At 33.4% G+C, this 15,963-nt stretch overlaps 1 protein-coding gene across 1 annotated transcript in view; it reads left to right on the forward strand.

Moving 5' to 3' along the window:
• The window catches only part of CPLX1 (complexin 1), a 262,161-nt gene that overhangs the window by 193,545 nt on the left and 52,653 nt on the right, over nucleotides 1-15,963 (forward strand). Inside the window, exon 3 of the mRNA XM_053702737.1 lies at nucleotides 4,318-4,493. Coding sequence (XP_053558712.1) covers nucleotides 4,318-4,493 — 176 coding nt within the window. The remainder of the gene's footprint in view (nucleotides 1-4,317; nucleotides 4,494-15,963) is intronic.

Below are 15,963 nucleotides of genomic sequence, written 5' to 3' on the forward strand. Positions count from 1 at the left end.
TTTGAATAAATGTTACATTGAAACTAATGGGCAGTGCAACATGAAAACACGTAATTCTATGTAGCAAGGAAAGATCTGTTTTTCAAAGAAAAATAAAACAATATTAGAACAAATAATAAAGAAAACAAACATACAATTTTATCTCCCTTTAAATGTATTTGTCTTATTAAAATCATCAGTTCTTGCTGGATTTCCTGAGCCTGTACTACACTAATCAATCCTTATGATATACATTAAAAATTAATATGATATAAATATTTCTTTCAACAGAATAATTTATGTTAAAAAATATAATGGGCCAGATTATCAGTGTAGCGCAAAATTGCGTTTTCACTAGGACGTTATTTGTGCTTAGTATACACAAATGTGCGCTAGTATTACAAGTTGAGCACAATGCTAACGTGACCTCGTGTTTGCATTGCATGGAAGCTTTGCACTCATGAGAGCATGCTTCCATAGTCTCCAATGGGAGCCTCGTTCCGACACGGCACAGAACCTAGTGCAGCCAAGGGGTAAGTCGCGCAGTGTTGGGGCAGCAAAGTTTACATTTATATTGATATGAATATATATATTTTTTTTATTAACCAGAGATCTGATCTGTTTATGAATTTGAGCGCAATGTGCTACCCCAACCTTGCGGTAGCATTAACCAGCCACTTCTCCCCTTTAATTTGTTCCCAATAATCCACTTTACCTGCTGGAGTGTATTAAATTGTTTGTAAGTATTCCCATTGCCCTTATATTGGCATTTTAAATAATTTATTTAGCCTGTGGTATCCACACCTATCCTTAAAGTTTTTGATCTCGAGGCCAAGCTGTGTTAACACCGCAAGTAGAAGAAATTACACTCCCAGTGGGTTATAGAAGAGATAAGGTAATAAAATGTTAATTTTCCATTGTTCTCTCCAAGTATTGGTGATTGGTTTAAGGACAGATATAAGATAAAGATGCAGGTTTATGTACACAATGTGATAAAGTAATGAGATCTTATTATACCTACAAGTTCAACCCATTTTATTAGGCTGTGGCTTCAAAACATAAAATCAGCTAATTCATATACACAAATAAGCCTTAAAAAGCAAATCTCATACATTTTATACTCTGCAGCTGGTAAAAAAGTAATTGGAAACATATTAAGGGAAAAACTATTTTATAGTATACTGTCCCTTTAAATGTTTATGCATGAGACTCAGGTGTGCCCGTTTATTTCAATCAGGAATATCTTATATCTCAAAGGACTTTTCAGTTCTGGGCACATAATTTATTGAATAAGACGAGGATTGTGTTGTTTGAAGCCAACAGTGTCCTTGTACTTAAGTATTGTTATCTTCTTTATACTAAATTACTGTGGGACTCTATATCAAACATGTGCACCCTCTATCATACATTTATAAGTGCATACCAGAATAACAAGATTGTAAAATAAACTAAAGCACAAAGAAAGTTTCAAGTAAAACTTATTTGACTTTGTCTCAGCTTATAAAATGTGCTCAAAATGTTATTGCTGCTACATTTTAAAATCATCTTTTGTGTTCACATGTACTCGGTTTGACATCCTCATTTATAATTATACAATATGAGCTAGATTACAAGTGGAGCGCTAAATATTGCTTACATGCCAGCGATATTAGCGCTCCACTTTGTCACACCAGCGCACAATAATGTGCGCTGGTATTGCAAGTAGGCTCCTGTGAGAGCCTCATTCTGATGTCATCACAGACAGCATCAGAACCTCGCGCAGCGAAGGGGGTAAGTACCGTAGTGATGGGAAGTATTTTTAAATCTATATGTAAATGCTTATATACATATATATTTATGTGTTAATATGTGTATATATTTACATTGCGGTCTATAAGAACACAGTTCCCATAGACCGCGGTGTAAAGGCACTTTTCAGTGTCGTTTTTTTTTTCCCAAGACCCCGCTCCCACCAACTTTAAAGCCACAAAATTGCCTAGTGCAGTTATTTTTTTTTATTTTAAAAAAATGCAACTTTTTTTTTTTAAATAAAAAAACTTTAATGCCCTCTATTTTGAGAGAATTTAGGGCACTTTTTGAAAATTAACCAGAGGTCTGATCTCTGGTTAATTTTCAGTTCACTAATTGCTACTGTGAGCTCGAGGTAGTAATAACTTGTAATGGCTGGTTAATTATCCCTCCCCTTTTGCAAGATTGCGATAATTTAGCGCTCCGCTTGTAATCAAGCCCTATGTCATACAATATATTTAAAAGGACTACAGAAATCTGCTATGTCACATAGGCTGAAAAGGCGATGCACATGAGGGCACCATAACCTTCATTTACTGTTGAAGAGAAGCTTCCCGCCACAAGCTTTGTTACTTGAAGGCTGGAGGCAGTTTGCTGTGTGAAACCTTGCAGTGTCAGAATGGAAGTATGATTGGAAGCTATGTTTCTTTTTATCCCCAGATAACATTTGTTAGGAAGCCATTCTCTTATTTTAACATCTTACAGTTGCGAGTTTGTGAAGCACCACATCTTCATACTGTGTGCAGCCATCTTGGAACATAGGTATCCTTGCACTCTATGGCGGAAGCAGTGCCTATTCACAAACCAGTAAGGTTGCCAGCTTATTGACAGCTATATTGTGCACTTCAGAATAGCATGCATACAGAAGGGTAGCTTTAAATTTTAACAGTGGCTGTATTATACTATATGACGCCTGAATGCTTTTATGTATGTTATCAAACAACACAACCGTGTAAAAACTTGCAAAAAAAATCCTGCTCTGTATCATTCATGCTAACCTGAAATACAGCTATAAAAAAAGTCAGCAATGTCATTGATATGTGATTGTGTATTGCTTCTGTAAAAGGAAACAAGAATATCTAAGCTCCAGGATTGCATTGAACAGTGTGGAGCACAGCATGGAGGATGTGGAGTAGTAACCATGATATTGCAGTGGTGCATAGCAGTTATATGTCCCTTTAATTATTTTAACATCAATCCCACAACACTCTAATAAATTATAGCTGGACAAACCTTTGTTCATTTACTGTGACAATCAAAGGAAAAGGGAATTTGGTCACAAGATTTATTCCTTTAGTATCTATTCAGTATTCTAATTTAGAAGTGAATGATTGAATTGGCTTAATGTGTTGATGTTATGTATAATGCAATTTGCAGTGTACTTTTTAATATAGTTCAATAAATCAAGCTAGCAGAAATTAGATCCTGCCCTGTCTTACAGGTAACAAAATACATGCTTAACAGACCTGAACAAGCCTATACATGATTCAAACTTAACACAGTCAGCTCAGACAATTTAAAAATATCCTTTTTATAATACTAAAAGCTTTTAGATTGTAATCTTTATCTAAACCTCCCCTTGTATTAATGTGCTAGGCTTCATTATATTGTGCTCTTACTCATGCACAGAGTACTATGAAATATGGCAGACATTTACACACAAAAAATAATGATGACAATGATAATAATATTTCCACATATACTAATGTTTTTGATCTGCTACAATACATTTTATGTTGGAACCATCATTTGATTGTACAGAACTCAATATTCTAATTAAACTCATAACTTTAGTTAAGATCTTGTATGCTATTATAGTCTCTTACACAGACAGAATTTACAAATTTATACTTCTGAATAAAACAAATGCCTGCATGACTCATTTCAATATTCCAAAAAGTACATTTGAATGTATTTGTTCAGCTATAGGTCAAAGGAACAGCTGTTATCTCACAGCAGATGAGTTTGTGTGAGATAATTTAAAAAACACAATTAAATGGAAATATGTTTAGTCCTTCAATATTTGTATGTCCTATTTATTGTTAACCCTAATAAATCTTGGCAAATAATGAAAAATCTAAATAGGAAAGAGGGTGCACATATAAAATAAATTTAATCTATACCTGATTTTTTTTTTGTTTCAAAGAAATAGCATGTTAAAAAATATAAAAGTTTTTAACATGTAGTAAAATTTAACCCAATATATTTGGAGCAAATATTGTCATAGCCACATCAAGATTAAGGGACCAAATCTTCAGAAAATTTATTAGAATATTTTATAATTATTTGGTAGAATTGTATCTCCTTTGTTTTTTATTTTATATATTTTTTTAATATATATTTTTTTAAATTAATCCTTATAATAGCTTTTTAATTTAATGGGATAAAAGGTAATGGTGTGTTTTAAATAATATGCACTTAGATCAAATAGAATTATGGCAATCTGGTAGAGAGTGTTGCAATACAACTATCTTAATCTAAAGTAAATGTAGAATGGAGCCAGGACAAATTGTTAGTTTAAGATGCTTAGCCATTGTTTTTTTATTTCAGGTGCTACAAAGGATATGGGGAAAATGCTTGGGGGTGATGAAGAAAAAGATCCTGATGCACAAAAGAAAATGGAAGAACAGCAAGAGGCTTTACGTCAGCAAGAGGAAGAGAGGAAAGCAAAATATGCAAAAATGGAAGCGGAAAGAGAAACTATGAGACAAGGAATTCGGGACAAGGTAGGAATAGTTAACTTAATTATTCAATTGAGATTATTTATCACTATCTTATTTTCATGGAGAATATACCTTTCCTTTCAGAGACATTTTAAACTAAACCTATTAGCCTAGCTGCAAATGTTTTAACAAATGACCAATGTTGAACCTGTTTAATAATGAATTAATGACTAATTAATTTAACTATTGTAGTTAAAAATGTACACAAAATTTCAGCTAATTGTAAACATTTTCAAAATAAATGAAAACTTTGATGGAAATGTTTTTCAATAGTCAAATGCCTCCCACTGTTTGCCTTATTTGGAGGAGCCAATCTGCACATGTTAATGGAGTAGACAAAGGAAGCCATGGCCATTATGTTAGCAAAACGGCATTGTTTTCCACTTCTTTATCTGACAACATCTTCTTAGGCCAATTAGGGACATACAGGTTGCACAGTTCATGAGAGCTGGCAGCAGCAGTGAAACTTTTGGCAGCGCCCTCTACCTATTTGATCCCTATAAATGTGACCTTGCATATCATGCTTGTGTTTATAGCTCTATAAAATCTGTTGGCGCTCTACAAATAACTGATAATAATAATAATAATAATAATATGTGAAGAACATTGGAATGTGAAATATTCATATTTTCATGTCAGGTTAGGGCACTTGAGAATATGCAATCGAGTTTGCACGCGATTAGAGTGTTGTTGTTTTTTTGCTCCATTGGCTTCTATGGGGGAAATACATTAATGCAATTGTGATATTCTAACTTTATCTTTTTGTGTGCATCAGGTTAGTGTGCAAGCGAAAAAAAAAGAAAAATAATTTTACTTCTAGCGGAGTTAGCACACAAACGGTTACAATAAATACCGCTCCACTCCTAATCTGGCACATACTTTGATAATTTGTAGAGTTCAGACCACTATTGCTGAAAAAAAAATCATGTTTAAAATAAGATATTTAAATAGCATGGCATAAGTAATGTGTAATTTGTATTACGTCAACAGGAAAAACATAAAAGGTACAAAAAAAACTCCCAAACAAACAAAAAATGCAGTGAACAGAAGATTGATGGCTGGTTGAGTCATGAAAAAAATAGCAATTAAAGGGACATGACACCCTCACTTTTTTTTTTCATGATTTAGAAAGAGAATGCAATTTTAAACATCTTTCTAATTTACTTATATTATCTAATTTGTTTTATTCTCTTGATATTCTTTGCTGAAAAGCATATCTAGACATGCTCAGGAGCTGCTGATTGGTTGCTGCACATAGAAGCCTTGTGTGATTGGCTCACCATGTGCATTGATTATTCTTCAAATAAGGATATCTAATAAATTTAGCAAAATAAATAATAGAAGTAAATTGTAATGTTGTGTAAATTTCTATTCTCTATCTTAATCATGAAAGAAATATTTTGGGTTTAGTTGCTCTTTAAGAGAAGAATAATAAACATTATAGGAAATTATCTACTATGTTTTATTTAATTGATGTATACAGTGATTTTTCTGTGTGAGATGCCATTAACTGTAACAAAATGTGAACACCAAATTTTGTTCAAAAGTTTAAGATACTTAATATGAAAATTTGGCCTAAAGTAATCTTGATCTCAATTATATAGACAATTTGCAAATTCCAAAAATAATTGCAGAAATATACCAATCATATTAAAATACCCCTAATGTCCAGCAATGAACAAATAACTGTCATCAGAAAAAAATGTTTCCTTAGTGGAATGTAATGGATTCTTCCAGCTTGAATCATTTTTAAACAACCCACACATTTAGTATTTTTAAAGTCCACCATCTATGAATTCACTTGTATTTGAGGCAGAGACGGGCAGTACCATGTTAGCCAGTGTATTCAAAAAAGTAAAAATCCTTTTATAAGAACATAACAAAAGCGATATACAAGTGATACCTTTAATATTTAACTAATAGTGGATACAAATACGAGCTTTCAGGACTGAAGTCCCTTCGTCATGCATTTTGATGTACAATGGAAACTCAGTCATATTTATATACAGTATACAGGATAAACTATATGCATTTAAAATGATATATGTGAAGCATGAACATTTGATATGTTGTATTGGCTTTGGGAGAGGTTTCACAGAAATGAGTGAAGATGTTTATTATGCATATCTAAGCAATCATGTTCAGGAATCTCAAAGTGATAAACAAACAAAGAAATAGTTCTGAGTAAGTGTTTTGATATAAAAAATTGTATTTACCATGTATTTAGGAAACATAAGAGTTCATAAAGCCAGGAGTCAGGTTCCACTAGCATTTGAGTAAATTATTAGGTATCCAGCACCAAATTTACTCACTCATAAAGTTATAAGTGGTATTAACTATGGGATTAGTATGTACATAACCAAAACATAGGTATGAGTAATAATGTCATTATTAAATGCACTCATAAAGATCTGAATTTTACAAACAAATTACAATAATAATCAATCATCTCCCAATGGGTAGACCATTAGGAAATAATATACAGTTAGTAGCATAAGGCAACAGAACTTTAAAGCAGCTAACAAAGTACATTAACATGTTAGACGTGTTCTTTTAATGCCATACAGAGTTGTACTGAAGTACTTTGAGACTGGAAGTCAGGGCATCCAATTAATCCAAGTAGATTAAAGGTTGAATAATAGGGCATCCACCTCAGTCATGTTTTCCTGTACAGTTAGGAGATACACGTGCTGCAGGATGTGCAAGAAGGAACATGTATTATGCCGCTAGACAGCACTATTTATGTACCTTCCTACAGCATGTGTAACTCATACCTATCCAGGAAAACATGGTGAGGTGGCAACACTCCTGAGCACTTTAGCCTTATCACCAACTTATCATAAAGGCTATTGGCGGATAGCACCTATATGCTTTCTATTAAATGGTTGTGTTCCAACATTGTAATTCCTTATGTCCAAATTATCATGTAAATGAAATATTCTGCTCTGCAAGCCATATTCTGTCTATTAGCAACTGTATGATGGTTTAATTTCTGATGCTGGCTATTGCCTACATTAATAATGCTGTAAGTAGGGGGATGGCAGCACTTATAATTCCTTGACTTATGTTTAATTAATAAAGACTGCAGCTGGCAACAGTATATTAAAATCAACAAAGTCCTCTCTTTTGCGAGAATGAAGCTCACATGTGTCACTGAACTTGCTGATGTTACTGTTACTCTGAGATTAATAAAGGAAAGGTCCTACAGCTCTGAGTGAATGGAAGTAAGTTATACATTCTGATTTATAGAAAGAAATGGACTTTCTATTCATATATTTTTTTTAAAATGTAAGCCAGATAATTAAATATAAAATGTTTGGCTTTCAAAAACAATGAAAATTTATAGATTTTTATATAGATACATGATAGATAGAGAGAGAGGGAGAGAGATGGATTGTTAGGTAGATAGATAGATAAATGGATTGTTAGGTAGATAAATTGCATGCTACACAGTTCAAATATGTTGATAATGCAATCGATTTGTTTCTAGAGATATATTTCTGCATACACCATTACCACATCCCAATGTTAAAAGAAAAAAATCGCATAAACTTGTAATTAACAATTTATTTTAACAAGATACATTTTCTAAACTTAGATATACAAACAGAAAAATTATTGGGGTCTTCACAGAGATACTATTTTCTGAGTCCTAGAAAATATCTTTGGACACTAAAAGAAAAATAAAGTATCTACCACCAAGATACTAATATTAAAACATAACTTTTACTTAAAAAAAAATAAAAAATAACATGATTAGGCAAAAAGTTGCCAGTCTGGGGCATATTTATCAAGCTCCATATGGAGTTTGATGACCCGTGTTTCTGGCGAGCCTTCAGGCTCGCAGGAAACACAAGTTATGAAGCTGTGGTCTAAAGACTGCTGCTCCATAACCTGTCCGTCTGCTCTGAGGCGGCAGACAGACATCGCGGGAAATCAACACGTTTGAATACGATCGGGTTGATTGACACCCCCTGCTAGTGGCCGCGAATCTGCAGGGGGCGGTATTGCACCAGCAGTTCACAATGACTGCTGGTGCAATGATAAATGCCAAGAGCGTATGCTGTTGGCATTTATCGATGTGCAGCAGGCATAATCCACAATATCGGATCATGTCCACTCGCACAATGATAATTCGGCCCCTCTGCCTTTAATTCATTGATTAAAAATACACCACTTTTTTCTGACTCTGCAGTAAGTAAATATGTTATATCAATAGTTATATTAACTTTCTATGTGGGATTCTATGTAGGCTGGAGAGGGTTAGCACATAAAAGATTGCCAAAAGGCTTCCCCTTAAATATATGTACAAAGTCAGTCCACTATAACATGCAAAAAAATATATAGAGAGAAGCAGGTCAAGCGGGCAGTTAAAAAGGAAAAAAACCAACGAGCTTGCTTTTCACAATCTGCCTTCATCAGGATGACAGGAATGAACATATTTTTACAAGCATAGCGGTATTGGAAGGAAAAATAGGGGTCAAATAAAACAAATGGTGGTCTACAATGTGGTTCCAGGGTATTATGATGAATAATTCTGCTGTGCAACATACTGTTCTCAGCATGCTATTAAATATGCACATGATCACACTAGTATAAGCTTCTGTTTATATGTCAAATAAAATATTGCTTAAAACATAATATAAGCATGAATTTCTATTACTTACTGCATGTGCTCATTTTCGGTTTTCAGCTTACAATCTGTATATTAATTATAACTGTTGTATTAATAAAACACTCTTCTCCCCAAGGGTACTCAAAGTGCTTAGGGCAAAACATTTCTTGACTTTGTTTATCATATTACCTTCAGTAACTCCGGGGAAATTTTAATATGAATTACTTTTGTTAGATCCTGTATTTACTTTCAAAGTTTTATAAAACTAAATTTTTAAAACACTACAAGAATAAGCAATATTGCAAATGCTCCATGTTTTCTCCCCTTATTTTCTCCTTTTTAATGATATTGATTAACACCTTTGCCCCCATGTATCAAAAGGCGTGCGGATAGCATCTAAACTTGAGAAGCTTCCCCACGCCTTTGCCGCATACAAGAAGCTGATCTGTTTGTCCGCTGGCCCGTATGCAGCATTACACACTCCACTGAGAGTGTAATGCCCGCCCCTTCACTCACGCAAGAGAAGGGACTGTCAAACACCAAGAGCAAGTGAGCGAGCTCTCTGTGATTTCTCTTCTCCACCTCAGAGGTGGCAAAGAGTGTAAGAAGCAGCCGTCTAGTGACCGCTGCTTCTTACATTGTGGGAAGAAGGCTCGCATGTGCGAAACTGCCCCACAAGGGCTCCAGAGCAGCTTCAAATGCTTCGTACATGGAGCAGTTTGTTTGCTTAGTGGCAGACCAATGACTAACCCATCCATCTTTAAACAAAAATATTTCTTGTGCAAGCTGCTATGATTTCAATATTGAGACATTATTTTACCATGCATTGCAAAGAGAGAATTATTTGTTAACTGTACAAAATGTTATTTCTAAATTATGAATTTCTTGTATATCTTTGTTTATTTTGCAATTCTAAAAAAGCATGTTTTGCAAATTCATGCTGGATCCCCACCACCCCCTTAGCACAATTAAATTTATCCAATCAGATGACCCGAAATATTTATAATTAATGATGAGCTCCCACTTTAATCCTGATTGTTTTATCCCTTTAATAATTAGGATAACATTAAAAATAAAATAAAGAAGCAGAAACCTCAAACTAAACCCATTCCTACATAGAGAAAAATGATTGAGAGGCTACTTGTTGATGCTGACATAAAGTAACTGAAGACAGACAGTGTTTAAACAGGGATTGCTTCTATTAAGAGGGTTTCATGTTACTTATTTAAAGGGACAATCTAGACCCAGTATATCATTTTGATTACTTATTGTTACATACCAGAGAAGCATTCTGCAGCTTGTCTCACATCTACTATATAAGCTTGTTAGAAGTACACAAAACATTTAAATATTCATTGTTTGTTAGGAGCAAAACATGGCCACCAAGCTCTGCCCACCTATTGCATGTATATTTTGATATGTTAAGTTTCTCCAATAACAATCGACTTGTAAATAAGTTTTCCTACACATACTGGTTTGTGTATGTGCAATTTGAAATAGCTAACTGAAAAATATTAAATGTGCACTGCTAAACTGTCATAAAAGAAAACAGCTAACTGGACAAGAAGAAAGCTGTGAGCGGAGCTTGGCAGCCATTTTCGACTGCTAACAAATGATGATTAGTTAAAAGTTTCATGTACGTCTTACAAGCTTATAGATGTGGAACCAATTGCAAGTAGATTGTCTGGTCTGTAACAATAAATAATAAAGAATAAGTATTGGGTCTAGACTGTCCCTTAAATATTTTGGAGGTTATAGTACTGAACTACTGCTCTTTCATACACACACAACAATGTGTCTTTAAAGGGGCACTAAACCCCAAAACATTCTTTCATGATTCAGATAGAGAATACAATTTTAAACAACATTCCAATTTATTTATTTTATCTAATTTGCTTCATTCTTTAGATATAAATTTTTTGAAGACATAGCAATACACATGGGTGAGCCAATCACATGAGGACTATATGTGAAACTACCAATCAGCAGCTACTGAGCCTATCTAGATATGCTTTTAAGGAAAGGATATCATGAGAATGAAGCAAATTAGATAATAGAAGTAAATTAGAAAGTTGTTTAAAATACCATGCTCTTTCTAAATCATTGAAGAAAAAATTTGGGTTTCATGTCCCTTTAAGTGTTGCTGCCATAACAGACAATTAATGCTCCACTTACTTGCCTTTCCATATTATTTCTACTTTAGTCAAGAGTTTAAGTATAATCCCAAAATGTCTGTCTAACAGACATCATTTAATTATTTTTTTTGTTGGGGAAAAAAAAAAAATCTTCAGCAAAACCCTATATTTACCTTCAGCATTCTACCAAAATAAACTGAAATACATTTGACAGCTATACAGTTAAACTAGATTATACAATTTCTGACCAGCTCTGCTTTTCAATAGTATTTGTTTGCAGGTGCTTATATGTGCTAATCTATTGAAAATTCTACTATGGTAAAGAATTTTGCGCATTTATAGCTCTGTATAAAAACTGTTACATACACATAGGCTATATGAATAGAAAGAAAAGAGAAATAGAGGAAGAATTTTAGCTTTGATATTTAAAGGATTGTTACTAAAGTGAGAGTGTAAATTATTTAGCACAGAAATAATTTACTGAATGTGAAGGAAACATATCAATTATTCAGTTCATCCCTTAGTTCCACAACACTTAAAAGTCCTTTCTGTAAATTATCTATAAAATGAAATGTTAGCATAAACATATAGGCAGTAATGACATTTTCAGTAAGATAGTTATCTGATTTCTTACACATTATAGATATTTTGAATTCCTAATAATAATAATAATAATAATAATAATAATAATAATACAAAACAAACAAATGGAAAATACTATCCATAAAAGTAATACAAATCTAGATTATTTTGACCATAATACCAAAACATACATGGAGGCTGATTTATCAAATGGCGGGCGGCCATGATTCACTGTAGCGAATCATGTCTGCCCGACATCGGCGTTGGCATTTATCATTGCACAAGCAATGCCACTTGCAGGGAGTGTCAATCATCCTGATCGGATGGGGATGATTGCAGTCCGCCACCTAAAAGGTGGCGGACAAGTTAAGAAGCAGCGGTCTTATGACTGCAGCTTCTTAACTTATGTTTCCAGCGAGCCAGAAACATTGCAGGTAGAAAGCAGCATCCGCTCCTTAATAAATCTACCCCTTGGTATTTTAAATCCATTTGAATGGCAGTGGAAAATGCTTTACACAGTTTTTCACTGTTCTCATACTAGATGCCATTCTGATCCAAAAGTAATCACAGTTCTTGTATGTTCTCTAATTAGTCTTGTTTAAGTAATTTGTTAGTCATGTCTTGGATACTTGCAAAGCATTTGTTCTTTTTTTAATTATTATTATTATTAAGCATGCTCAGCTTACATATTAATAAACACAATCATTTCCTGAACATATAAATGTAAAATAATGCTTTTATTCTATAAGACATGTATAAAGCTAAGATATGAAAATAACACATTTTATGACATTTTTAATTGCACATATGCATTATCTAGTTAACATTTGTTAAAGATATGGTATATTTCAATTCCCATTTTTTATTATGAGTAAATTTACATTTTTTCAACTTTATTTTCAAGGACCTTTTAACAAATACAAAATACAAGTTTAAAATTTGAAATGTTATCTTATGTTTTTACTTATTTTTCTAAAGTCAATTCATATTTTCATATGTTATAAAATTTGTGCTGTTAATCTAAAAACTAGCAACGCACAGTCCATAAAGGTAGAAGGATACCAGATCCATTAATTTGAAATAGAAATTTTACTTGCAACTCACCATTATGCTAATGTTCATTCTTTGTACTTTTTCATCTTGTCTTTTTATATCTTCCTATATGTACTTTAAATCAGATGTATTTATGTAATCACTTTAAATTTAAATACAACTTTTATAAATACACATTTTATTTTTATGTTTACTGTTTAGACATCGTTATGTTATATTTCAGTCCCCTGTATATTAAAAAAAATATCAAAATAGTTATTTTTCACAAACATAACTAAGAGAGTTTCTTTATTCTGTATCAGTTTTGCTAATATTTGTTTTGGTAAACTAAATAATCTTATTGAGACAGCATGGCAATTGTAACATCAAAGTACATGTATAACCCTTGATTCATATTTGTGATAACTAAGGATAGATCATTTTTGGAAGACATTCCGCATTGTGCAGATATTTTTAAGACATTGGGGCCGATTTATCAAAGTCTGGTGTACATGATATGCTGTAGCGTGTCATGTCCGCCAGACATCGCTGAATGCAGACAGCTGTTGGCATTTAACATTGCACAAGCAGTTCTAGTGAACTGCTTGTGCAATGCCGCCCCCAACAGATTTGCTGCCAATCGGCCGCTAGCAAGGGATGTCAATCAACGCAATCGTATAGGATCGGACGGATTGATGTCTGCAACTTCAAAGACAGTGGGCAAGTTAAGGAGCAGCGGTCTTAAGACCGCTGCTTCATAACTGCTGTTTCTGAAGGCTCGAGCAGAAACAGGGGCATCAGGAGCCATTTGGCTCTTGATAATTCGGCTCCATAATGTAAAATAGCATATTTATTACTACTACAAACAAGAAAATCCATAAACTCATAAACACATTGTCAAGAACATTAAGCATCATACCGGAAGTGTCATTCTGACATTCTATTTCATTTAAAATGATATTGTTTATATCAGTGTGCAAAGCATAGTAATACTCATAGGCATATAAAATGGCATTTAGTTATACTACACATCGTTTTTTATATTTTTTTATTTGGCAAAGTAATAAATAATTCACTTGTACTTTTCATCTAAATAAAGCCGAATAACAAAAAATATCGTAAAAATAAATTTGAAATCTTATCTATATGTAAATTTCTATTTTGGTTCAGGACAGGAACTGTGTTGTGTTAATTGAAACGTATTTCATTTTGCAAGTTACATGCTGATTTTAATTTATTCCTCTCTTGTTGCAAATTACATTATTTATTTCCTTTTGCTATTAGCCTTTTTTTCAACCATCTTAAAAAAAATATCTTTATTAATTCATCTGGGAGATCGTTTTTAGAGTTTGATTACAGTAATAAAAATGTATTTTCGACACTAAATCTACTACAAAGTGATTTAACAAATATGTAAGTTTACCTTCTGTAGTATTTTATATGTTTATTTATTATTTAAAGGATTACTTTCTGTTATAATTTTTAAGCTAAACAACTAACATATTAAAGTTAATAAACATTAATTAAAACCTACTGACCTATATTTTCTCCAAAACAAAGTTTCATAACGTTCTAAAAGTTATATATTTTATTCGCCGATGATGTCACGTTATCCTGCCCACTATTTTCAGCACTGCATGTTCAAAATACTTAAACCAATAACTTTGTGTTTAAAGCGCCATTTTGAAACCTAGGTATTGTAAACGGATTGGTACAGAGCAAAGGATACCCAGGGAGTGGGTTTGGAAAACAATTAAATTTGCAGACAAGATTTCTGATATACGGTAGAGATATGTTAATGAAATGCTATTGATAAAAAGCGTATTTGGGGTAGTTAGTTAGTAACAGGCATAGAAAATATTTACTTACAGTGGCCCTTTAACTCTAGTTAATGGATTCTTGATGAATAGGTTGAAAGACTAAAGTGATAGAACAGCAATTTCACTTTGCTTTGGGAAATAACCTTCCAATATCTTTCCATGTATGTTATTATGTTTTAATACTCGTAGCTACTATTTTGTATACAATGAATGCAAACGGAATAAACACATTCGGTATTGAAGAAATAATTATTTACGTACCTGTTATGTCACTTCACAAATATAGCAAGAAATATCTTTATACAGGTACAAATCCCCAAATCTGGAATTCCAAAATCCAAACATAGGGGCCGATTTATTAAAATCCGGCTGACATGATACGCTGTAGGGTATCATGTCCGCCAGACATCGCTGAATCCTAAAAGCATACGCTGTGGGCATTTAAGATTGCACAAGCAGTTCTGGTGAACTGCTTGTGCAATGCTGCCCCCTGCAGACTCGCAGCCAATCGGCCGCTAGCAGGGGGTGTCAATCAACCCGATCGTAAACGATCGACCAGATTGATGTCCGCAGCCTTAGAGACGGCAGACCAGTTAAGGAGCAGAGGTCTTAAGACCACTGCTTCATAACTGCTGTTTCCGGCGAGCCCAAAGTCTCGCTCGGAAACAGGGGCATCAGGGGCCATTCGGACTTTGATAAATCGGCCTCATATTCTGAAGTCAAAACTTTCCAATTAATATTTTTTTGAAAATAAAATGATCAAAAATTACTATTTTTCTCCGCCTATAAGTCACAATCTTCTCTCTGCGTCTTTAGTTTGATTTTTGTGTCCTAAAATGCAAATAGTCTATATTTATTTCAAACCAAAAATATTACCTGTCTGATTACAGTACTGTACTTTCTTTCTAATGGTGCTATGTATACAAAAGTATTAAACATGATATAAAACTACCTTTAGGATATATGTATAGGCTATATTATGACTATGCAAAAACCATAGAACACCAGCGAGTCAAAACAAATAGCGCTTTAAATAAAAAGTAAATTTTTATTAGTACAAGAAGCTTAAAATCCAAACATCAGTTTCAGCTTAATCCTAGTAATGTCTTACGCGTTTCGGCCCAATGGCCTTATTCATAGACATAAAAAAACCTTATAGCTGCCCTCCTTAAATACTTAAAGGGACAGTTCACCCAAAAACTTTCTCCCCTTTAAATTATTCCCAATGATCCTTTTTACCTGCTAGAGTGTATTAAATTGGTTGTAAGTAGCTCCTTTACTCATATTTC

Source organism: Bombina bombina, chromosome 2 (genome assembly GCF_027579735.1).
Source record: "Bombina bombina isolate aBomBom1 chromosome 2, aBomBom1.pri, whole genome shotgun sequence".
In the NCBI taxonomy this organism is placed as follows: Eukaryota; Metazoa; Chordata; class Amphibia; order Anura; family Bombinatoridae; genus Bombina; species Bombina bombina.